At 39.3% G+C, this 25,304-nt stretch overlaps 1 protein-coding gene across 2 annotated transcripts; it reads left to right on the forward strand.

Annotated features, from left to right (window-relative positions):
• The first annotated feature begins 116 nt into the window (after positions 1 to 116).
• Positions 117 to 25,304, forward strand: C1D (C1D nuclear receptor corepressor). 2 transcript variants are annotated; one of them, XM_082307911.1, is made up of 8 exons: positions 117 to 173; positions 1,533 to 1,820; positions 4,311 to 5,712; positions 12,733 to 12,779; positions 14,772 to 14,918; positions 16,252 to 16,318; positions 16,779 to 16,834; positions 19,724 to 20,282. In XM_082307911.1, exons 5-8 carry the CDS (start codon positions 14,772 to 14,774, stop codon positions 19,898 to 19,900), a joined length of 447 nt encoding a protein of 148 aa, XP_082164037.1. In that variant the 5' UTR covers positions 117 to 173; positions 1,533 to 1,820; positions 4,311 to 5,712; positions 12,733 to 12,779; the 3' UTR covers positions 19,901 to 20,282. The 2 variants fall into 2 exon arrangements, with proteins under 2 accessions (XP_082164037.1, XP_082164036.1); XM_082307910.1 differs by lacking the exons at positions 117 to 173; positions 1,533 to 1,820 and adding an exon at positions 20,403 to 25,304 and having other exon boundaries at positions 4,231 to 5,712; positions 19,724 to 19,813.

The following is a 25,304-nucleotide window of genomic DNA, read 5'->3' on the forward strand; positions in this document are numbered from 1 at the left end:
TGATGTCCTCTGTGTACTAAAGGCTTTTTCCTCCTACTCTTTTCATCTTTTGTCTTTTGCTTATTGTTTAAGATTTCTGAGACAATCTTCTTATGAGTATTTCCAGCTTGGAGCACCATGAGGCTTAGGCTTCTAGGCGGTGCTGGAGCAACAATGAAAAATAACAATAAAAGGTAGGTGCAGCTAATGAAATCTGCTCAGTTCAGTTGCATCCCATGCTAAACCTTTCATTTTCTGAATCATCAATCTTCCTGCAGAGATGACAGAGTCTCTCCTTCATGTTTCTTTCTGGCGTAGCTCGATGGGGCAGGACTTTGTGGCCTGTTCAGCAGATGTGGGGGACAGACCCTTCCTGCTGCCTTGCAGAAGCGTGCAGTGGCACGGGCCTGTGGCATCTTCATATCCGGCAGTGTTTTCCCTTCCTGACATTCAGATTCCCTTCCTCCCACATCCTGCTGTTGCAGAGTGTATGAGAAACATAAGAGCAGCCACACTGGGTTAGACCAAAGAGCTTTCCAGTCCTGTATCCTGCCTCCTCAGGGGCCATGGGCAGATAAATAAACATAAAAACCCTCTTTAAAATGACAATTGCAATTTGGGTCCTAAGTTTAATTTACTCCTAAAGTTGTCCTAGGCCTCCTGCTAAAATGAAGTTGGAGTATGAAACATATGGCTTATTGAATTTATGCACAGAAGCTAACAAGTGAGAATGGTGGAATGCTAATGCATTTAGAAATAAACCTCAATTTCTAATACAATTTACTTCCACAATCTTAGCGAGAGAGACAGCTATAAAAAATTACAGCTTTACATACTAATTGGAAGAAATGCAATCTTACAACAGTATCAGAACAAATACTCTACACATGGTAGATTGCTTTCAATTTATTTCTACAGTTTCCATATATAAATGCATATAACCTAATTGATATATCTACATTCAGCGAATAAAGCTTTGTATGTAAAGTAACCAGATATGGTACCCAGCACTTCACCACATCCTGTCATTTAATCTAGCTGGCATGAACACAAGCTCTTTTGATCTGTACTAACTATCTTTATCTCAGTGCAGATCTCATCCTCCTTATCTGTTATGTTAAAAAAGCTTTAATCAGAGGGTTTAAGCTAGTCTTATTGAATTATATTCTTTTTCCTCCCTAAAACAAAGCTACATCAAGCTCAGTTTCCTTCTTTCCATGTACTTTTACATCTGTATTTTGATTAGAAATGTTATGTTTTCAAAAAGGAAAAGAGTCTGTGTTTAGTAGGTTTAAAGTCATTCTAATTTAATTTGAGTGTAGAAAAAAGAAATTTCCAGAACTGAAAGGTGAGTCTAAGTTCACCTAGGCTTAGGCTGCCGCATACGCTGTCCCCAAGTCCAGCAAACTGTGTCACAACATGGAAAATTTTGGAGGTTACACTTCTTTTCCACTGTCCTAAGTGTCACTGCTACAGTTTTTTTAATTCATGAAGATGTGAGACATCCCTGTGGGTTATCCTCAAGACTCTGTTCCCCTTCTTACCCTATCTAGTGGCTGGGGCACAAACCTGGCAGCCAGATATCTTGGGCTCTCTTCCTGGACTCACCACCCGCCTTGCAATAAATCACCGTACACTCTCTGTTCCTGCCCCGCCTCCCTGCTCCCGGCATGTATCTGGTCTCTGGAGAATACAGGCAGAGACCTAAGTTACCATAAACAAGCCATTGAGCCAGACAGCTGCCTGTAACTGTCCTTCTGCAAGTATTTGTCTTCTGATATGCCAGAGGAAACATCGGGTACTCACCCCTCTTCCACTGAGTGGCAAGTGCATGTAGGCAGGTAGGTACTGGCGTGCCGATGGATGTTCATGCTTCAGCTTATTCCTGCTACACCCTCTTCTGGTAACTTGCTGGTCTGCCCACACATCAGATTGCAAATGCATTAGATTACATTGCAAAGAAACAGGCCTCGCAATCACAAAATGCCTATCCCAGAAATGCCCAGTGTGGCCGAGGCCCTTCAGACACAAGTGAACCACACATACTAACATCTCCCAAACTGGTCTGCTTGCTCCGACCTGGGATTTTAAAAGGTACCGTCTCATACTCTGCTTTTTAACGACTTTGGCCATAACTCGACTTTAAACATGCTAGATCAGGAACTGTCATGAAACAGTCTGCAGCTCAGGTTACCCAGGTGCAGACTAACTCACTTTTGAAATAGTTTAAAACATGACGTTGCACAAGTTTAGACTAATACATTTTAAACCCAAGCTACAGACTGACCAGAGGTACCACAAAATTTGTCAGTTTAGTTTTAACATAGCATAGCTGTATTCTCACTGACTTAATCTTATTTAAATCTGCATTGGTTTAGCATTTTCAGCATGGTTGCTGAATCTCTAGAGGTTTAAAACGGAGACTGACAGAATAAACGGGAATGTTCTCCGTGTTTGGATGTACTGGCTTTCTAGTAATTGATAGAAAGGGCTTGTGGTGGACACCTGATAAAAGTATCTACTTAGAAAGGTTGAATTATTTAATGAAGTATCTCTGCTGCTCTCGTTAAGGCTCACAATAAAAGGCCAAAAAGAGTGTTTAGTGTCAGAAGCAGCTGGACCTGCAGACAAAGCAATTCTATTGTTTTATTTTCTCCCTTAGGATGACTGTAGATGCCTATTACAACCACCTTTTGCTTTTGGTCTGATTTTAGCATCTGTATTTTTATTCTGCCAATGATTCATTAACACTTTTGTTACAAGTAGCTTCTAGCATCCTTCCTTGTATTCACACAAGATTTACAGCAGAAGAATCGAGGTTGTTTTTTTTTTATTTATCTTGTCTTCTGCATGAACATCTCCAAAACCTTTTTCAGTGGCATTGTTTCTGGGAGCTGGAGTTGCCACAGCTGGTCTGTACGTCAGGCTGTGGTGCTCTGCATGACCCAGGCTGTCAGCAAAATGTCTCCAGTGAGGTCAAAACTACGGGATTTGGCCTCCATGTCTGCTCTGCAAAGAACATTGACTCCACAGGAGTCGATATATAGTATGGACAATGAATGAGATACATCATAATAAAGGAGTGATTATGTTAAAGATGTCTGTCACCTTGACTGCTTTGGAGAAAATATTCAGGATTGTTTTCTGTTGTTTTGGGAACAATAGAGAAAAATCAATAATCATTCATAGGCCTCTCAAATGAAATGGCTTCCATTAACTACTGGATGGCAGTATAGCTTTTCTTGGATAGATTTTTGTATAGATATCCATATATAAAATAATAATATATTTTCAGAGTGGCCCCAGGATAAAACAATTGAATTTATATGAGCCATGTCTCAATCAGATTTTGGCTGGGATAAATGTAAATCCTTAACTCCTCACTCTCTGCTCTTGAAAACCAAAGAAGCAACACAGCCATTTTAAGCAGAAAACGAATGCTTATATACCTAGTAATCCTCTGAGTGAACTGCCTCGAGAAATTCCAAGACCTGTGGCACTCAGTATAGGAACGCCAATTAACTGAACAAAAGTATAAATCTGTAGTAGTTTGGAGTCAGTAGCAAATCTATAACAAATGTAAACCACTAGAAGGAGACAAAGAGCCACACTGTGTGATCATGAAATACTCTGAGTCCAACCTGTACTGCATTAATGCTATACATGGTTACAATCTTCTACAAACAGAGTTGGTTGAATCTGAACATTGATCAGCATGTGTTGCATTTTCCTTTGATCTTGTAATTGAAAGAAAATATTGGGTTTAGGCAAGAAGACTCTGGCAGAAACTTCCTACCTAACGTTTGGTAAATCAATTAGTCTATGAATCAACTTCCCTCTCTATTTCCCAGCCTGTGACACGTGAATACTGAGGTAAGGATGAACTAAACATATGTCAAGTGTTCTAAGGTCCTTGTAGACACCTGGCACACTGGAAGTGCAAAGTCTTACCTTATTTAGGAGTTCAAGTGTTCCTATTTCTCTGCTACCCTTCAGACTTGCATTTCTGAATTTTATAACAATGCAACTCCTAAATTCCCTTTTACCTACAATGCATAATTCTGTAGTTGTATTGGTAAAAATGAACTAGATAAAATAATTAAGACTGTGTTTTTTGAAAATAAGAAACGGGTATGAAAATTCAATGAAACATTTTATTATTACACTAAAATATTAGCATACAGTAGGAATACCATTCCCTACTCCAGTGGTTCTACTATCCTTATGGGCGTCCCACATAAAACTGAAAGGCTCTTAAAGAATCCCTGTGCCTGCTGCTTTCATAAATACTCTGTTATTAAAAAAAACATATAATTATATTGCTTTTTCAGGCATTTTTGGTTGAAACTGAAAACCTAAACCTCTAAATCTCCTGGAGGAAAAGGAGATGACAAGATGTAAACAAGTAACTACTCCATCTGAAGATCTTTAGATATGTTTCCAACTGTGGGTAGGGAGAAAGACTCTCATTTGCAGTTCATACTGATTTAATTAGAATAGACATAGTATAGCACTTAGATGTAAACCAACCTATTAAAAGGAAGTTCACTTTTGCAATATTTTAAATTGCATCGAAGGCACAGAGAAGTGCACTGAAGCTCGATAAGACCTCAAACTTCTAGCCCTGTTCCTCCTACGAATACACTCTTCCACTTTCCCCAGCCTTCACCTCATCCTTCTTCAGACTGGACCTGATTTTCCTTTCCTTGAGAAACCCCGATGCTGAGTAAGCTGGCTCGGCACATTCCCTTCAGGCAACCAGCCACGATTTAATCAGCCACATACAGTTCTGCGTATCCTATAGTTGAGAACAGACCCTCTTCAACCACACTGAAGGATTCCAGTGATCCTATCTCCGTCTGCCTTGGCGGGGATAGGCTGCAGACTTTAGTTGCAATAAGCTTTGACGAGGTTATGAACAGAAAGGAGGCGAAAGAGGTCTTTGGCTAGTAATGCCGATACATTCGATGCAGATACTGACTTCTGTTTTACTGTTTGTCAGAATGTAAATCTGTAAAATGCAGATCTTATCTTTGGGAGCCACAGATGTGTTTGTACAACCTTCCAGTCAGCAAGCTCTCGCAGTGGGGAAATATTAATCCACTGCATTTCGAACCCTGATTGATTTGCTGAAATCTTGAGGAGAAACACAGTGGAAATTACAACTAATAATGATGTCAGAAACCGACCCTCGTTCGAGGATGAGGGGAGGATGCGCAACGTGACAGGAACTGACGCCCTCCCCCTGGGATGCCTCCGTGTAAGGACGGGATCTCTGGCATTAAGGGACCGTCTCCGACACCAGTTTGTGCCTCCCTTGTTCCAGGAAGCAACTGGAAGTGTTTGGGAGCAGCCGGAGACACGCCGGCTGTTTACCTCCGCCACCTAAACGAGCTGGCTGCTGAAAAACATGTTTTCTGCCCTAAAAGGGCGGCCTCGTTCTTTTGGTTACGGATGGAAATCGCTGTCATCACCGTCACTGGCACGTCACCGCTATTCCGGCTACAGGCGGTGAACACCCACCGCACGGGGAGGGACGTGTGCGAAGCGGTTACGTGCCGTGACGCAGCACACGCCCCACGCTACGCGGAGCCGCCCCACGGCGGCCACGCGTGTGGCAACGGCCGCGCCCAACGGCCCTGGCACTGACGTCACCGCTGCGCGCCGGAGGAGGCCCCGCCCCCTCGTCGCTCTCCCCCGCCCCACGCGCGAGGCCAGGCCGCCTGCCCGGAGGTAAGCGCGGCTCCTCCCGCCTCTCCCCGTCCTCACCCCACGCGTGGGACTGCACAGGCACTCCCCCCCCTCCGCTCCCCGAGATGGGCTCGCCCGCTCCGCCCCCCCCCCCCCCCCCCCCTTCCCCGCCGCTGGGCGGTGCGGCTCGGGGCCGGGGCGGCGGTGGGCCTGGGCCAGGGAGATGGGGGGTCTGCGGTTGGGGTGGGGGTTGTCACCCACGCAGTCAGATCGCTCCGTCGGGCTTTAGGGCTTTCCCGAGGCGTTTGAAAAGAGGGGAGGGCGTTGTGGGGAGCCAGTGGTGGCTGTTCACAAGCGGGGTGTCTCGACCCCCTCGGGTTTCAGTCTGTTGAGAAGCGACGCGGAGGCGAGGCTGGCAGGAAAGGTTGGTGCCAGAGCAGGGGGTCTTCCCGCGGGGGTCCTCAGGGGGACATCCAGCTCCTTTAGGGACTCCTGTCACCCAGTGCGTTTGGGAAGTCGGGTCAGGTGCTCAAATCCCATCTTACCATGGCTCTAAGGGATCCGTAAAGTGTTCCATCTTCCACAAAGAGGTGTTAGAAGAAGAGATTTTGGGTATAAACTGTTGGGAAAGCCTCGGTTTGCCTGCATATCTACTTCACCTGGTGTGTGAGTGATGGAGGAGCCTGTGCGTGGCCGAAGAGCTGAACTAGGCTTCCAGGGGAGCTGTAAGCCAGTGCTGAACAGTCCCAGTCGTTCTGCGGTCGCTGCCCCAAATGCCTGGACACCCTCCATAACCTCCCAGAACCGAGGGCCGAGTTGTGTGCGGTACTGGTTCTCTTAGTGAGCATAAAGACAGTTTAACGCATAACTTGTTTAACTACCCATGAGAAGGAGAATATGGACTACAGGCTTTCCAGCTGGTGTCGTGCCTTGAGGATGGTTGTACCTAGGAAGGTTGTACTGTAGGCAGTAAACGGTTACGTTCTTATTAAAAATCAGTAAAATAGCATTGCAACTTGAGGAGCCTTGAGAACTTGGTAGTTGTGGTAAGAAGAGTGTGTCTTTTTCCAAGAGAAGATACAGTTTGCACAAACAGGCCGTGGTTAAAATAGTTCAGCAGCGCTCCTTTCCCTTCACAGAAAGGCAGGTGATATTTAAAATTACTAAGCTCAAGTACTTTGTAATGAAGTAGAGCTCGTTACGGTTCTCTCGCGTTGCTGCAAAGGTGAAGATGTCCCCTTCCTTACGCTTTGTCACAGCTTTCTGACTGCTAGCAACTTAACAAGGGACTTTGACTTGCAAATTAAACTTTAGATTATGCTAATTAAAAGGCCTCATTTTTGAGACAAACAAAAATGGGAAGACTTGATTGTAAAATAAATAAAAACTGAAAGGTGTCCGGCACATTTCTTGGTTTTAAAAATGTAAAAGAACACTTCCAGTCTAAAATACTTGGATATTGCTAATCCTGTGGCAGTATGACCCTTGCTAAAGAAATCAGAAAGCACTTAACCCCAGAACATGAGAAACGTGAAAGTGCATGTTAGAATTCTTAGGCTTCCTATCAGAAATGCGGTGCAGAAATCACACAGACCTTTCTGATAAACACATTTCTCTTTGAAGTGGCTTAAGATTTTTAGAATCAATTTTTCATCTGTGCACAGTTGGTCTGCTTTTCATATGAACTGCCAGCATTTAGTAAAAATTGTTTGTTTGTTTGTAGTGGCAGCAGTAGAAATTTGTAGGATGTACATGGAATGGAACGGTGAACTGAGAAAAACATCAGTTCCTTTAAATGTATAAACAGGGCACTGGAACGGTAGTGGTCACCACAGCTCTGGGTAGGTGTTGCAGAACGAGAGCTGGAAAGGGCAGCACAGAAAGAAGGAACAACCGTGACTGCTTGAGGGGTAACACTGAGAGTGAAGGTTGATATTGTTAACTTTAGAGATGATGCCAAGGCGATGTGATAACAGACTCGGAAAGCTTTGAGGTTACAGACTTTATTACCTTTGTCTGAGCTCTCTTTGTTCACTGTAACCATTTGCTTTACTCCATTCTTTCATGCCGGCTTGCTATGAGGCATTCTGCTGGCAGTGTTCCCCATGCATGCTGTTCTGTATAAGCTCCATTTTTCTGTGCTGGGAAATTGCTTGGGTTCCTTTTTCCCATCTTTCTCTATTCTCCTGGTTGTTTGTTCTCCCTTCTGTGTCAGGCTGTGATTACTGCCATGCCTATTCTTCTGTGCACCTCTCTTCTCCATCCTACAATGTTTTATTTCATCTATTTCAATCCCTGTGAAAACTCCATGTCCCCAAATGAGTTTTCCCTATTACTCCCTCACTTCTGTGATTTTGCTCATCCCTTTTCTTTGCTCATAGTAGTTGGTCTCCTTTTTGTCAGGTTAGCAGCTGTTAAATTCTATTTAGTAGAGAGGCGGAAAAGATTTTCCCTGTTTTTCTCCTGAATCAGTAAGGTTGATGCTTAGAACACAACATCCCACAGTTACTGCATTATGTTCAACCAAAAAATGGGTAAATATGCTTCTAATAGTTGATCAGAGGCTTGTTAGCACAGTCAAATAATGAACAGCCAAAACCAGATTGGAGTCACTTTTCTAAACAGTAGAGAAAGGTACTGCATGAAGTGTAAATACAGGAAATTGAATTCTGATAAAAAGAAGTTCTTTTTCATGCATTGTGGAACTAGTGGCTAAAGGAAACAAAGGACGTCACCAGTTTAAAAGGATTAAAAAACTCTTTGGCTTTAATACTGCATATTCGTGGTGCTGATACCAGTGGAGAGTGGCAGCAAATTTTAGAAGGGGTGGTAAACTCTACGGTTTAGAGCATACAGGAGCTATAGACTGGAGGCAGGTTATTTCCTGTTCCCTGCAAATTTGGTAGGACAGAAGTATTCAGTATTGATTGCTGTCACAAAGAAAAACCCACTGGAATACAGACGTACTGAGTTTCATCCACTCTGATGATGTGTAAACTGTTTTATGCGAGGAGACGGTATTTTGCTGTACGAGAAGTTCTTGCTAGGTTCAGTGCAACCAAGAGTGTATATTTTAAAGACCAGTTTAGATGTACAAATTTAACATCACTTTAAAGCCCCAGTCTTGAACTGAGCTGTGGTAGCATAGTCTGAGCGTGAGAGCTTTTATGAAAACCTCTCACTAAGAAGTGTTCTGGACATACCTAAAGAGAGCCGGTTTTATCATTGTACTTGCTGAAGGGTGTGCTGACAGGTTGGAGGTGAACAAGAGCCAGAGTATATTGGATTTGTTCAGAAGAGGAAACAACTGTCATCAAAGATGTGGAACTAGGACAGCTGATTACAGAGAATAAAAATGTTTTATGAATCATGCAGATTGAGTTGAAGGTTTACATCAAAGTTGGTTTGTGTGGATATAGATGGGGCTGCAGTGAATATGGGTTGTTCAAGCCAAGCTGAGATACCTGTTTTCTCACGTGATGTTCCCCATGGGCTACAGTGTAAGTGAGCCTCAAAAATATTATTCCTTCCCTTTAAATTTTAATTTTCTTTTAAGACAGATCAGAATAATCTTTGCCAATCCTCTGAGGCTGAAGAGGCTTTATCTCAGTGGCATCAGCAAGAGCCTGATGGCTGTGAGCTGTTTTGTAGGGTTCTTCGCACGCTGGGATGCTGACTGGAGCCTAGCTTTGAAGGCAGGGTTAAAAATGATTGCTTGGCTGTTGCCCATTTGTACTATAGTGCAAAGAGTGCATTGGATAACTACCGTGGCTTGAGTTGGGATATTTTTAAGGGGATCAAGATAAGCCCATTGGTGCATACTTGGTATTTCATGGTAGGTATAATTACTTTTGCAATGGAAATCTTTCTTGCAAACAAGATTGTGAGTTGGCGTTGCAAGAGTGCTCTGACTAATTGTACTAGATGTGCTCTCCAGCTGCCCCGAGCTGGCTTGAAAAGCATTAGTAGCAAAACAGATCTGTGGACACAGTGATGACTAGCGGGCAACTAATTATTTATTATGCAGCAATAATGCTGAGAAATCTCCGTCACAGATTACAGCCTATCATTGTACTTAGAGCTTTGCAAACATGGAATAAAGTGGATTTCTCTGCCCAAAAGAGGTTTGTGATCAGAGAACTTAGTCATGATCTCTGGTAGCTTTAAATTTAAGATGCTTGTTCCTTGTTGCTCTGTTATCCCATAGCCGCAGCAGTGAACTACAGTGTTAGGGCAGAAGGGACATCTCTGCTGTGCTTGCACATCAGTACATTCACTGCAGGTTGTGTCAGAACTCACAAGGGAGGAAAGCGTCAGTTTGTAGGAGCTGACAGAGATGGTTTGTCATATTGATGTTGCTAATGCATTTGTTTTGAATTTGAGAGCATTTTTATATGACCTGACCAAAAAGTTTGGGGTTTGTTTTGGTTTTCTTTAAATAATCTGTAAATATCCATGAAAAGGAGGAAAGTGTAATCTGATTTTTGTTAGATGAATAATCTGGGGGGAAAAAATCTGAGCTCAGTATGAAGACGAGGCTTTCTAGTGCTTAAGAAATAGGTTAAGAATTAACATGAAGTGTGAAGTGAGTTGCAATATTAAGCAGAATGAAGGATGCTAAATTACTTTTGTGTCTTCTGTTTGCGTGTTACAAAATATTTGAAATACCCCGTTTTTATCCTGAACTTGGCAGTTTTAATTCCAGTTAAAAACAACGTGTGTGACACTGAGCATTTTTTAATTCTATCTTTTGGGGTTTCCTACTGCCACGTTGATATGTGTGTGTAGCTCCCATTACTTTCGCCATGCATCTTCAGCAAAATCTCTCATAGAGGTACCCAGGACCTAATCAGAGTTTTTATCTTTCAGTATGACAGATAAGAGTTTTGCTGTGGGGGTGAGCAGAAAGGGAGGTTTGGTTCTGCTTTTTATGCCAGCTGGCAATTACTTTCTAAGGCTTGTGTTAAAACACTAGATATATTCAAAGATTATTCATAAAAGCCACCTGCAAATTGTCTGCAGTTTCCCTTTTTCCTTTTCTTACCTTTGTATGCCAGTCATGGGTGTGCTTTTCTTGAAAGGAGTCTGCAGAGTTCTTCTTTTCATTCTCCTGAAAGATAAATGTGAAGATGGATGATTTTGCTAGTTGTATTGTCCACAATCATCTGTATTTTATTTGTTTTTATTTAAACTTCCTTAATACAGCATTTAACTCAGTTGGATCTTAGATCAATAGCCACATTAGCACTACGGCAAACTGCTTCTGATTGTCACCTGTTTAGTCTTTTATATACAGTCTGCAGAAGATGATGTATTTTCTCTTGGTTTCTCCTGTTCGTATTTTTCTCTTCTGCGGTTCATAATGTCTGATATTTCCCTCCCTGCCCTTTTTGCAGGTTGAGTGTATTACTTGGTCTGCTTTATACTAAGTTGACTGGAGAGAAGGTGTTCCTTGTTTTCTAAGCAGAAGTTTACATAAATGTAGTCTAGCGAGTTCCTACTCCTGCTGCTTAATAATAAATAAGAATTTATTCAGATTTTTTAAGAAATTTCAGAATATTCAGAAATTTTCTACCTGTGGAAACTCATAAGACAATTTTTGATCAGACTTAAATGCAATGAGTAACTTTTCTCATGAAAATGGTTTACTTTTGTGATTTCAAGTTCTTTTCTTCCTCAACTATATTTTTCTTTTATGCTGTTTTCCCAAGAACTACACGGCAGTTTTTGAGCTGAGGGTTAAAAGGGAAAGTTGTTTCTGGTAGAATGATGTTATGAAGTCATACCACATTTTTCATCACTATTTGTTTGCCTTGGTGTCCTTAATCGAAGTAGGCCTTTTCTATTTTATGTTTATGGGTTGTGAACTTTCCCTTGCGTTCTGAAAATTAAAGATCTTATAAAGTATTATCATCATGCATACAACCACAGATTATGTGTTCTGCATCATAAGTGTTATCACTTGATAATGAAAATGCTGTCTTATCCTTTTTTCCCTTAGACTTTCCCATTATTCACATGCTTACCCAGCAAGTATTTTCATAACTTCTCTTATCTGAATATTTGTACTGTCCTTAATTTTTTTAAGCGGAATCTCTGTGCCAAATAAAATTTGGTTGAAAGTCAGCAAATCCAACAGAGAAAATCTGTGTAGTAAACATCGACTTCAGGAACTGAATTAAATTTCTGCTTGTTCCAAATATATAGAGCAACACTTTTAAAACTTTGAGGAAAATTTTGGTTGTGGTTTAATAACTGAAACATAACTATTGAGGGCAGTATAGCCTTTAGGTATGTTTAGAGAATCACTGATGTGGTCTTAGTTCCTCCCATCCTTGGCTTTGTCATTCTGCAGGTGTGACTGTGCAGTCTGTGTGTTGATTTTGGCAGAAACAATTTTGTGGAGTTTCCAGTGTACACGTTTTCTAATGTAGTGTAAGTTTGCTCTTGTTGATTTAATGTTACCAAAACTATTTTAGGCTGTTGACTGCTGCCTTACTGTTGGCATGTGCCAACACTGTAACGTATCCTGCTTAGAGATTAGTAATGCTGAACCAACAGTCTAATGAAAAGAGAGAGGTCCCTAAGCAGCAGGAGTAGGAACTCGCTAGTTCCTGTTGAAATGAACAGAAAACACAAGTTCAACAAATTCTTCCCCCTCCCTGGGCAGAAGGAGCGGACTTATCAATGAAGGGTACTGTACACAGGCTAATGTGCAGCCTTGTTCCATTGAAGGCTGATGCATTTATTTTCCCGTTCCTTGCTAATTGACAGTGTCAAGTAAATACTTCGCGATACAAGGACAAACTTAATTCTTTCCGGATCATGAGACAGCAATCATAGCAAAATACATTTTGGAATGTATCTGTTCTCTTTCCTTCCATCTTGCTATTCTTCTCTGTCTCATTCTTTAGGTCTAGCTTGGGATATTGGAAAGAATTATCACACATGCTCTAGGGACTGTTTATCCTTGCAACTGCTGTAAAAGAGCTCAAATTAGTTTTGATTGGTAACATATTCCTGCTACAGGAGGTTTGTTTTTTTTTTTTTTTTTTCCTGCAGTTGCTGGTGCTGGATGCCCTGATAAAGAGAAAAGTTGGAATTTATCGGTACGTTCATGCATGTCCATCAAATTAAGACCATAGTAGATTAAGTATTGTAGTGATAGTAAACTCTGTAGATGATTGTTGGATTGGATTACACCTCTCTCCCTATATGTGTAAATGTGTACTGACGGATACCTTCTAACCAGGCTTAGCTGTATTAACAGCTGGGAAAATCTAGTTTCTTCTGTAGCTTTGAGTATTTTTTGTGCTGTATTATATGACTAAAAGTTAACAACAGTGTTTCTGGACTCTTTTAAACAAGGGTGATTATAATGCAGGTGGCCAGGACAGAACAAAACACAAACAATACTATTGTAAATGGTAGAAATAATTGTACTGGTATTTTGCCTTTCTGTGGGCGGCATCTTGTAGGTCCAGTTCGGCTTTCTTGCTTAGGTCTGGTGCAGCTGCGTGAAACGGTATTTACATGAGCGAGTTACATGCTGGGGTAGGGAGGGGACCTTCAACGTGCCATGGTTAGCGTTGTGATTCTGTACTCAGTCTGAAAAACAGCTCTGACCAGGATAAAAAATCATGCAGCTGAGTAGGATTATAATTCTAAACTATGCAAACAACAGCAAGGAAACTGGGCTTGTTAACTGACTGATCATATTTCTGGAATCACGCTGGCTTGGTTAAAACTGGAGCTGCAGACAAGCTTGAGTAGCTCCACACTGTTTTTCCTCCCAATCTTCCTCCTGTTTGACCTCCAGGAGACAATATAAATAAAAAGAAACCTCTCTCACACATACTGCGCTCTTGCCAGGAAAAGGGATAGATCAAATCTTTATCTAAAACAAACTCCAGTGATGTGACAGCTGTTTGCTGTTTCCTTGCTGTTTGCACTGGCTGTGTGGCTTGGTGTTCATAGATCAAATTTTCAAAGTGCAGTTTCTCCAACTTATGTTCCCGCCCTCTGTACTCAGCGGCTGGGTAGTGGGGTTATCACGCTGATCCTAAGTAGGAAGAACTGCAGTGATCCAGGTGCTCCCACTGTTCTTGATGCAGCTTACGAAATGGGCAGGAAAATTATATATGTCTTCCTCTCTTCCCTTATAACGTTCAAAAAATTGTTGCTCAATCAGTAGAAGTTGTAGAAAGTAACATAGCTTTAAGTAACATTAACTTCCCAAGAGAATATGTGATTTATGATTTCAGAGGAATTAAAGATACCGATTGTAAGCCCACAGCCAGACGGCTTGGCAGTAGCCATGCCATGTTACTCTGAATGCTGGGATCAAAAAAGGAGTGCTTTGGGATTTTTCACATCTTTGCTTATCTCACGGTTGCTGTGCATAGATGCATCTACAAGATTTCCAGAGTATTTTGAAATCCCCCCAAATCAACTCAGCTTTGTTAGTTATATCGCAGATTTTAATACCCCACAGAGAATTCAGAAAACTGGATAAAGGGTTCATAAGAAGAATTTCTTGGACCAACTCCTAAATTTAGCATTGGAAGATGTAACTGACCCTGACATAACTGGTGCTGCATAACCGCTTTAAAGGTGAAGTAATGTCTGTTCTTAAGACAGGCTGAAGCCATATCCCCGTTTTGTTTTGGTTTTTTGTGGTTGGTTTTTTAGTTGGTGGTTTTTTTTTTTTTTTTTTTTTTTAGCATCCTGCCTGTTGCTTGGTGTAGCTCTTTATATGCTGTGATTTATAGAGCACTTCTTTTAAACAAGCAAATAATTTCTTTCTATCACAGACCATAAAAGCTAAATACTGGTTTGGGACTGTTACAAGAATAGGTACTACAGTCATGTCATTTGTAATGCTGCTTCATGCCATTTTGCACAGCAATTAGGAGATACCTCTGAAATTATAGGACCTTTAACTGTGGCACTATTGACATTGCCTGCTAGAACTCTTCAGAAGTGGGCATTTCTTACAATGTTTAATGAATGAATGGTAATGCTTTGTATTGTAAAATATAGTCTTTTGACTCTGTAGGGACTTAATGAAAAGGATTATTAGTTTTGTTTCCTCTTTCCAGATGGATATGTCCGAAGATGGTATTAATACGGAAGATTACCCCACTGAAATTCATGATTATCTTGCAGCATTTGAAAAATCTCTTGGTTCTGTAGATGAGATGCTGAAGACAATGATGTCAGTTTCCAGGAGTGAGCTTCTCCAAAAGGTAAATAATCTTCCTTTTGACCACCTTTTTGTTATTAACACAAGAATACCTGGGAACCCCAACTGAACTAAAAGGGTCTGTTAGGCTAGCCACTGCACAGAGGAATAACAAATACGACACTTCCTACCCTTGATAACTAATATTTGAAATTCTTACATTCCTGAGATATCCAGACGGTCTTACAAACTAAACAATGAAACATATGCTCTTCCAAGCTGAAAAGTGATGATCCTACCAGTGAGTCATTTAGGTAGAGGACATTCTAGCTTATTCCTGACCTTCCTTAAAGTGCATGCTGAGTGCTCTTTCATAATGGAGAGGTCATTCACTTTTTTTTTTCTGAGACCTTTTCACAACAAACTTAATGGAACTTGGTATACCCAGAAGGATGTAAAGGTGAACTGGCAGCAGTGAGAATTGATCTGATTCTGGAAGTCTAGACTTGCAGAACCTGGTGCTTGAAAAACTGAGCTGTCTCCTCTAGCGATGTTATAAGTACAAGTCTGTAAAATGTGTTCTTTTTTTCAGGGCAAGGTACTGCCTGAAGACTTCATACAAGCCTCTCTATCTTTTAACATTTAAAGCTTAACATGTAATTTCTTTCTTTAGGGCAAGAAAAAGCCAGCACAGGAGGGAACTTCTTTATCCTCTGAGGATTTCTAACACAAATAAATTATGAAGAAAACAGTCTTGACAACACCAGTCTTTTGACAGTATCCATGTCAGAACTAGCGAGCTGTACAATGATGTTATCAGAGTTTCTGGAAATCCTATAGGACTAAAATAATAAATTGACTTTGACAGTCGAGGAAAAAAAACCCTCATTACCTTTATTCTTCCTTTGCTTTACAGCCCTAAGTATTCCAGCATGCGTTGAACACAGTGTACCATGTGTAGTGTTAATGTTCATTGATTGTAGTATACTATATTCATATTTGAGCTTCAGAAATCCTAAGAGGTTGGTTTTTTTTTTCTTCCATTGATAGCAAGAACTATTTTGAATTAAGTTACTGTGGAAAAATAGAGACTTATTTCTGACTATGGAAACAGTAGTCTGAGAGCCACGTGTCAAGAGATTTTTGTGCTTTTGGCCATATGGGACTGTGGCATTTGACATCAGACTGGGAAAATGACATGAATACTTGCAGAGGAGAGAATGGTTCTGTGATGGCATGGAAATAGGTATAGACATGGTCTCAGTGAACTTGTGGTGCAAAAATGTCCTCATTCAGTATGTATTTTTTAATGAATACATTCACAATTATAAAATGTACATATTAATAAAATCTGTGCACATCTTGCTTAAAAATGTGGGGTTTTTTTTCCATTCTAGTTAGAGCCTCTTGAGCAAGCAAAGATGGATTTGGTTTCGGTGTACACGTTAAATTCAATGTTCTGGGGTAAGTATGTGTTAGGAGGAAAAAGTAATACTTATGATTGCCATTTGAACACCTTCTAGACAGCTGCAAACATTAAATAACCATCCTTCATACCCAAATAATTAGAAACTTTACCCCGAGGACCCAAATTATTGCCATCCATAGGATAACTGATGTTGAAACTCCAAATCAAAAGCTGATATTTACAAAAGCTGACTTTGTACATGCATGAGGATGTTTCTGTTTTTTCATGGCAACCTTTTCTGTCCTTTTAAAGACAGAAAGTTTAACCATGTTAATTTGGGTTTTTTTAGCTGCAATATTTGATGATAATAGTTTGTCAGATACTTAACAACACAGTTAACTCCAATTCTTATTAATGGTTTTATGTGGACACTACAGTTTTCCTATGTGACTGATTGATTGGGTCCTCAGTCATGACAGCCTTCAGTTTCAAAAAACCCATGTTTTTTTCTTGTAGTATACTTGGCTACTCAGGGAATCAATCCAAAGGAACATCCAGTGAAACAAGAACTGGTAAGATTCTTACACTGCATGCACTGCAATATCTAACTTGCCCAGGACAGTTAACTCATATAGAAGTAAAAAAATGTATCTATGCTTAAAATTGCTATGTTGCCATAATAGCATGCATATGCTACGTGGTGTTACATAACTGTTCGTATGCCCTCCTGGGCTCTCTAAATTAAGAAAGTCATATTTTTAGTTCCAAACAGTACTGTTTAAAACAAAGTTGTAAAGTCTGCTGAAATTAGAAAAGAACAAGAAGATGAATGGTGTCATCTTATCTTTTCTCCACCTTTGTTTGAGAATTGGATTCTGAACAGAGCAGCTTTTCACTTGTTTCTGTTAAATGGAAAAATGTTACATGTCTGATAATAATTTATAACTTCCAGTACGGCATTTTTTTCTTATAAATACTTGAAATCACGTTAATCTCTGAGGCTGCCTTTTCTTACTTTTGTATGACTCTACAGTGTGGTTGATTTACTAGTGAAGACGGGAAAGAGCCCCCCTCCCCCTTCCAAGTCCTCCATTAATTCATTTTCTCAGCAGTAAAGAATCCAGTTCAGCAACAAAGCTAAAAGCTTTTTTGGCACCAGTTGTATGTGTATTGTCCAGTAATTCTGCATTAGTGACATATTTACAACCTATAATAAATCTTTTGGGTTTGTCTTTATATTCCATTTAGATGCCTGACTACAGTATAGAAGGCTGGCTATCTTGCAAGTTCTGCTGACTTAAAAAATCAAATCATTTAGCCTGCAGAAAAAATAGAAATCAAAACTTATAGCTACCCATTTTAATTCCTGTATAAATGAAAATATTAAATCTGAGCAATTGTAAAATACTTAGCTTAAATGTAATCCTTACATAACCAGTGGAACGGAAGATGGGACTGAAAAATGTGGAAAGCTAGTCTGAATAACAAGAATACTTCTATTTTTAATTTTGTGAGGTTTTCAGTAGTCTAGACTGTATCATATTAAAAAATGGATCAGTTAATATTTCATGAACTTTCAGTCAGTTTCTTGTTCCTCCTATATTAAATAGTGTCTGAATACTGTGTTAATTTAGCGATACTAAAAAATAAATTTTATCTCTTCTGCTGTGGATGTTTTATGCTGGTATTTTACTTCACAATTGCCAGTCGTTTTAACTCTAAAGAATGAGTGAATTGTCATAGGCTAGATTCTTACCCAGTTCTCTTTGCCTTTTACAAGTATCAAGGTGAATGAATGCACATTCCTTCCTTCCAAGAACATTGTGATGTTCTTATTCATGCGGAAAGGGAATAAAAAAAGACTTTGCCACGATAGTTTTGTTTTTAGAATTGCTCTCCTTGTGTACATACAGGCAATACACGAGGATTCAAACTGTATTAATAAAACTCATATTCAGGCTATCAGAGTTCATTTCTTTTGTCACATTGACATTTGTCAGCTCCTTTTTCCCATGTTGATACATGTAGGTTTGCTATTTGTTCTCATTAGCCATCTCAGTCACCAAAGAAATATTACAGTCTATCATGATTTCAGACCCTGTAAAGCTCTCCTCATTAAAGCTATGTTTTTTGATATGGAAAGAGTGGCCAACTTTTTGACAAATCAGTTGCTTATAATGGTCACTGAAGAACTGAAAATCAGTTCAGTAGCGTAGGTCTCCTAACTTTTGTTCCAGATTCAAAAAGCTGTCAGTGGCTGTGTGAGAAATGTGTGGGTTACATAATATCAACACTTATTTAATTAGCAGTATCCATAAATGTTCTGTTAATCCACATTTATCATTTGGGTATCAGGTAGAGCACTCTATATATGTGTGTGTATATATGTCACTGTTGTTTGTTGTTTGTATGACAGTAACACCTAAAAGCCCTAGAGTTGAAGGCCATATTAGGCTAAATACGTAGACATGAAATCTATCAACCAAACTTTTACATATTTTACAGAATTACTGTCAGTGTCCTGTCCAGTCAGTGAAGAGAAGCAGGCAGTTAACAGAGGGTGATTCCCATCTTAGAGGGGTTTAGTTACCCTCTCAAAGTAATTTCCTTTATTGATTGCAGAAGTAGATGAGGATGAACAGGCACATAAATGAGATTGTTAAGCTGGGAGGGTACTTAGGTGGGGCTGAATCCAAGCCACGCTTTGTTCAGAAAAAGCTCTGGACGCCAAATGACTATGGTAGGCTAACATGGCAAGGAAGTACCCCCTTGCTTTATGGAATGGCAGTGGAAAAAGGCTTTTTTTTGTTATCTATCGTCATAAAAGGAGCCTCTGGTACAGCTGGAAATTCATCAGGCTGCCTTAAATAGGTTCACTGATAAGCCCCCTTGACCATTTCAGGATCTTAACCACAAGACTTGTGTGTAGTTGCATGTGTAATGCTCGTAACATCTTTGATTTTGTGTAAGATTAAGATGCTTTTTGGCTTTGCTTGGACATGCTGAATTTTCTTTTTTTTTTTTTTTTTTTTTTTTGTAGATAGTAGTCGGTATAATTAATCTATAAATATATAAAATATCTAAATATTGTTTTGCCATCTTTATGTAGGCCAAACTCCAAACTGAGTTCAGTATTTTGTTTTCTAACTTTGCTTGCAAGACCAGTTCTCGTCTCACTGTAAATTAGATGTAGAGTCTTCACCTCTGTAGGACTTCATGTTGCTATGATGGTGGATATCGTGCAAATATTAGTATGGTAGGTACCTGTGATGGAAAATCTGCTAAAGGGGAAGCCTAAAGTTTGCAAAGAGCCTGGTACATATATTTAAACTATGCTATTTTTCTAGGTATTATAGTTATAGAAATGCACACTGTGGAGAGCTTCTACATATTGATTTTATTTTAGCAGCAATCTTGGGAGAATGATGTGAAATATACTTTTCCCTTTTTTTTTTTTCTAGGAGAGAATAAGAACATACATGAACAAGGTCAAAGAAATAGCAGACAAGAAAAAGGCATCCAAACTCGATAAAGGAGCTGCTTCTAGATTTGTAAGAAATGCACTTTGGGAACCAAACGCTGAAAATGAACATACCTCCAAAACTCCTGCTAAAGGAAAAAAGAGAAAGATGGACTAAATTTTTGTTTCCCCTTATATAAATTAGAGACACCTAGAACTTATTTCAAAATTTGTTTTGCATATTGTATGCATCTTGCAGGGGTGCTGTATAGCAACATCTTGATTAAGTTATACTTAAGAATTTTACAGTATTGTATTTTGTCCAGAACACTTGTCACTGAGGTAATCACATTATATGTGTATCTGAAAGTGCTATTTGATGCGAGAGAAGTAACATTTCATTATTCAAATAAGAATGACCTGACATATGCTTGCTTGTAATAGATACTAGTGATGTTTTGCTGATAATGCCTAAGAATTCCTTTTTTTTTACTGCTGAATGAGTGACACTTTTTTATATGTACTTAATCTCCTGAATATTAAAGTCTCAAACAATGTTATCCAGTCTGTGGTCTTTATGCAAGAGCCATGTTCACTTTCTTATTACATCATTGTGTGAAACGCTGTATTTGTAGAGTCTTGTAAGGTTTATTCACTGTGTTAAACTGTTTCCTTTTCAGCTTCTGAACTTGAATGTATGCCATATTTCCTTACTTCTGTTGCCTCTGAGAAAACCAAGCTTCAAGGGCTACAAGCAAACAGCCTGGATTCCACTCTAAGCCACTGTGTCTAGTCTATGGAAAAAACAGATAGCCCCAAAGGGCAATTTGTAGGGCCTGAAAAAAGGAGCAGGCTGGGGACAGCTATTAGGAAACAGCACATGCAGGAACTTGATTGGAATTTTGGCTGCAGTGCTCATCCCTTACTGCTGACACTGAGAGAGAGAAATGTGCTCTGAGGTGGTAGGAGTGTGGTCATCCGTTGTGATTTCTGAAATCTTCATCAGGGAAAGCATTCTCTGGTGCCATAAAAACTACTGCTCTGTTTTGCAAATATGCTATTTGTTTTCCTAAAGATGTGAAGCTTAGTTGTTTAGGAGAGGTGGTGTGTTAGTTTCTGCAGAAGAACCTCACTAGTTCCTTTTTCAATACACTGCAAAGCAAAACTTAATTATCAGCCCAAGAGCTGTTTAACAATTAGCAGTAACCTAACTACTTATGAAGGAAAACCAAACAATTTAGTTCATCAAAATGCACTATGGGTAGCAGTCAACAAAACTGGTTGGGAAATACTGTTTGTGTGAAAGACTAAATTATAAGAACAAATGAATCCAGTATACCTATAGTACTGCAAGCTGAATGATGTACAGTGGATGGTTACTGTCCTTACAGAGTTGTACTACATCATGCAATCCAGAATATGGACTAAACTGAATTAGGTGCTAAAATGAAGGTTCTCTTGTCATTGACTATCTAAAACATATATTTGAAAGTAAAAGTTCAATACATTGACAAGTTTAATAAACTTAAATAATTGTTGCATATCTCTAGAAACTTTTTCAGTGACTAGTATGAATTTACACATTTTTCTTTATGATAAACTCTTTGAATAAATAGCAATTCCTTCAATCCAACTAACAAGAAAACTTGCTTGTATATATGTTCATGTAGGTACCTAACTGCTGCCTGAAATCTACAAGACTGCTCATGTGAGTATGCATGTCAAAGGCCCATAAACATTTTCCAGCTGAAAGCCAAAATGAGAATGCCTTATTTCTATGGGTTAATGTCACAGTTATGCAAAACAAAAGAGCTGTTGGTTAAAAATGCAAAAGACCTCAAGTGTATTCTTGACCAAAGGCAGTAATACTCGTGTAAAGCAGTTCTTCTGTTAGTGTGCTTAGTAAGTTTGGGCAGAGTTTATTTGGAAGCCTGTGTGTCCTGTCTTCTACTCCTTTCAACCTGATACTATAAACAGATTTCTGTCCTTTGTGTGGATGTAGAGGTCTGTGCAAAGCATGAGGTTCAAAATGTTAATCTCAAAACCATTAATTTAAAAAAAGAAAAAAGGCCAGGTGTCCTATGAACTAACTGGGAAGACAATAACATAGAAGCAGTCTGAAGTGGCACAAGCCTGAAGCACTTTAATATAGAGATTTTCTGGGAGATAACGTCTTATACTTTGAGAGGCATTGTCTTGAGGAAACGAGTAGCTCAGCTTGTATTTACGCACAGTGCTGTTAATTAAAAGGGGACTGAAGGACATTTCCATTACATGATTTTCCTCTTAAGCTTCAATTATAGCTTTTGTTTTAAAAGGATAATTTCTGAAAAGGATCATAATTCAGTGTCCAGTCAAGTACACAGGTTTCATTGGTAAATGTTTAAACAAGAATAATACAAGGCTATTAGCTAAGACTTACGGAGGTAGAAGTCCATCTGGTATAATTAATTATACACAGGTATTTGGCATTTGTGATAGGGTAGTTTAAATAGATGTAACAAATGCAACTTTGTAAACTTTTTTTTAAGGCTAATATCATTCAGCATGGCTGTTCACAGCCTGGATTTGTGGCTTTTCTAACAAAAAGAAAACAACCCAGACAAATGGCCCACAAAATAAGGAGCGTTACCATGTGCTTGTTATTCACGAACAGCCCTATTAGAAAGAGGCTTGACATACAAGATCATGAATGCTAAGTAGTTTTATATCACTGAAGTGTTCTTGGAACATCTAGACTTCAGGATAGGTATTTAACTTTACTGAGGTCTCAAATATGAAATGACTTGACTGAATGTTGTTTGTGAAAGTTCCTCCCTGGAAAAGCTACGTGAATATTGGAATAAAAAATGACAACTTTCCTGCCTCAAAATAGGAGAGGCTGGCAAGAAAAGAACATTTATTGCCCTGGCTCTGTGAATAAATCTATATGAGCCATAGTTTGTAAAATGGTTCTACAGGGCCTGAAAGGGAAGGAAAACATCTGAGAGACTTCCAGTCTCACTGCTGCATGTGCTGAATATGATGCAGGAATACCAATTCTGCATTAGTTAATGCCAATGTAATGCAAAGAGTTGCTATTATAATAGCAAAAGTTATTAGTACCAGTGAATTAAAGTATTAATGAACTTAAGATATTTGAAGAGAACATTAAGGTGTGTGACGCCTCCCTGCTTTGTCTTGATTTTGCTATATTACGGGTTAATGAGTATTAGACATACCAGCTAAGAGAAGCACTAACAAAATTGCTGTTTCTGAGACTGTTTTTAACTAATGCAATGACAAAATTATGTAAAACCCTAAGCTATGGTAGAAATATATATGTAGTTGGACTAGAGGCTAATTGATGTCAAAATTAGGGTGTTTTGTGTTGTGGTTTTTAAGTTAGAAGTGAAAATAGTATTTATTTTGTTAAAGATTGTGTTTTGATACATGCATTTAATGTGTTACCTGTTCTTGGAACTTTTGCTTTCTAGTCTCTGCACCAAGACGGTGATGAGGTTGGTAAGAGCATGTGAGGTTAGCAGCTGTGACTAGAATTTGATGTGAGGTTACATGGGGAATTTTCCAAGCTTACCGAAAAAACCCCTTAGGAACAGAAATTAAAACGCAACTCAAGATTTTAAGCCCCACTACTGTTAGTGTTAAATAGCTACATTAAAATAGCAAACAGCACTTTGGGGCATCTCGGAAGCTCTGTGCTTGGCTAAATTTGGAAGTCATTGGATAGCAGGGACTTGCCTTGACTCATTGACTTTAAAGCCAATGGGAGGCTTTCCACTTGGCCCTCAAGGACTTTGGTCCTTGAATTAGCATGGCTTCATTGAACTGCTGCAGTTGGACAGGAAAAATAAATTACTCAGTTATCAAATCAATGGCTCAGGACTTTGTAGTAGATGTCTGGCCCACTGCTCAGTGTTTTTTAAGTCCATGAATTGTCTTTTTCTTAGATGCATCTTTAAATGCCTAATGAAAGATTTCCTCCCCACAGATAGGCTTCTCAAAAAAATATTGCAGGGAGAAAACTCCACGTCATTAACTGTCCCAGCCATGTAGATTTTAAGCATAACAAAATGGGCATCTTTGACCTGAGAAACTACGTCTTCTCCCAGCCGTGTAAAGTTTCTGCAGATGTACTCCCAGAAAACCTTTCTCTCTGACAGAGTTTACTGTGGTTGCAAGCATTTCTACTCCTTTAGTATTTTTATTATTGGAGAACTTCATCCTCAAGAGTGGATGTTTTATTAAGTCATCCTATTTTTTCCTGGCCTTGAAAATCAATACTAGCATGAAGCTTTGTCAAAAAGTATTAATGTTGCAGTTTCATTGGAAATCTCCTCAAAACATAGTTACCTGGAATGATAAAAGTGAAACAAACTTAATTCTCTCAGAATTAAGAATATTCTTGGATTTAAGAGGGTAGACCGAAATTCACTTTTTAACTGTGGGGCTGGGACTATTACAAATGTAAAGGGCAATCCTGGTTTCCATGGTAAATGACATTGCCCAGGGACTGAGGAAGAGCTGGTTCTGCAGCCCCAAGAGACCTTGGTTACCTGGAGTAAGGCTTCTATCAGCTGTTGGCCACAGGAGGGCTTTCGAGAGTTGTGAACAGCAAACTCCAATCTGTAACTGGAAGCATGGGTGGAGGTATACTGGTGTAAATGGCATTCCGTGGCTTAGGGTTCCTTCTGGCAAGATCTCACTGAACTTTTGACTCAATTCATGCAGATTCTCTTCTACTGAAAGCAACTGCAAAACCCCCTTATACCTTGAAAAAAAACTTTCCTCTGTTTAACATTGCTACAAGCTGGGATATGTGCCAAGTTATCCATAAAAAAAAAAAAAAAAAAAAGAAACAACTTGATTGGAATGTCATTTCTTTTTTCCATCAGACATGGCTGGCTAGTAAGGTATACCTGCTTTAGAGAGTTAAGGTGTAATGAAACAATAGCAAACTATTTTTGATGCAAATCAGAAGTTGAAAAAAAAATTAACTTCAGCTAAACAGTTACATGCAAATCAGAACATAATTGAAGAAATGATCATGAGGCTTTGCGGAGATGTTCTGCTTCTCCAAAAGAGTAAGTCTGACAAACTTCAAGCCAAAGAAACTATCCAACCCAAAAGGGCCAAAATAATTGAACCTGGTTGCATCCCAAATGTGGGCAGGTTATTCCTTTGTCATAAACTGAGATGTAGAGATGCCAAAACAGGACATTAGTTAAAAAGATTATATAAGTTTCTTAGTTACAAGTTTACTTGCCAGCAATTAAAAAAAAGTGTCAGGCTACAGCAATTTAGGGGAAATATTACAGAAAGTAAATAATGCAATTTGTCATTTTAGAATCATATGTGACACATATTAGGAAAAAATGCATTAAAGTTCTGCAGTGTGACAGTGTAATTTTTCTTTTTGTTAATTTGCTTTGATATTCCTTGCAGAGAGTTCGAGAAAGTCCACATCAATGTTTTTGTTTTGCAGATCACTCTTAGCATTGTTAGCATTAGTGGTAGTTTGGGGTTTTTTTCTTCAATTTCTGCTTTCCAGTATGATGCACTTGTAATATTTTACTGATAGA

This window comes from Platalea leucorodia (genome assembly GCF_965183815.1).
Source record: "Platalea leucorodia genome assembly, chromosome: 3".
In the NCBI taxonomy this organism is placed as follows: Eukaryota; Metazoa; Chordata; class Aves; order Pelecaniformes; family Threskiornithidae; genus Platalea; species Platalea leucorodia.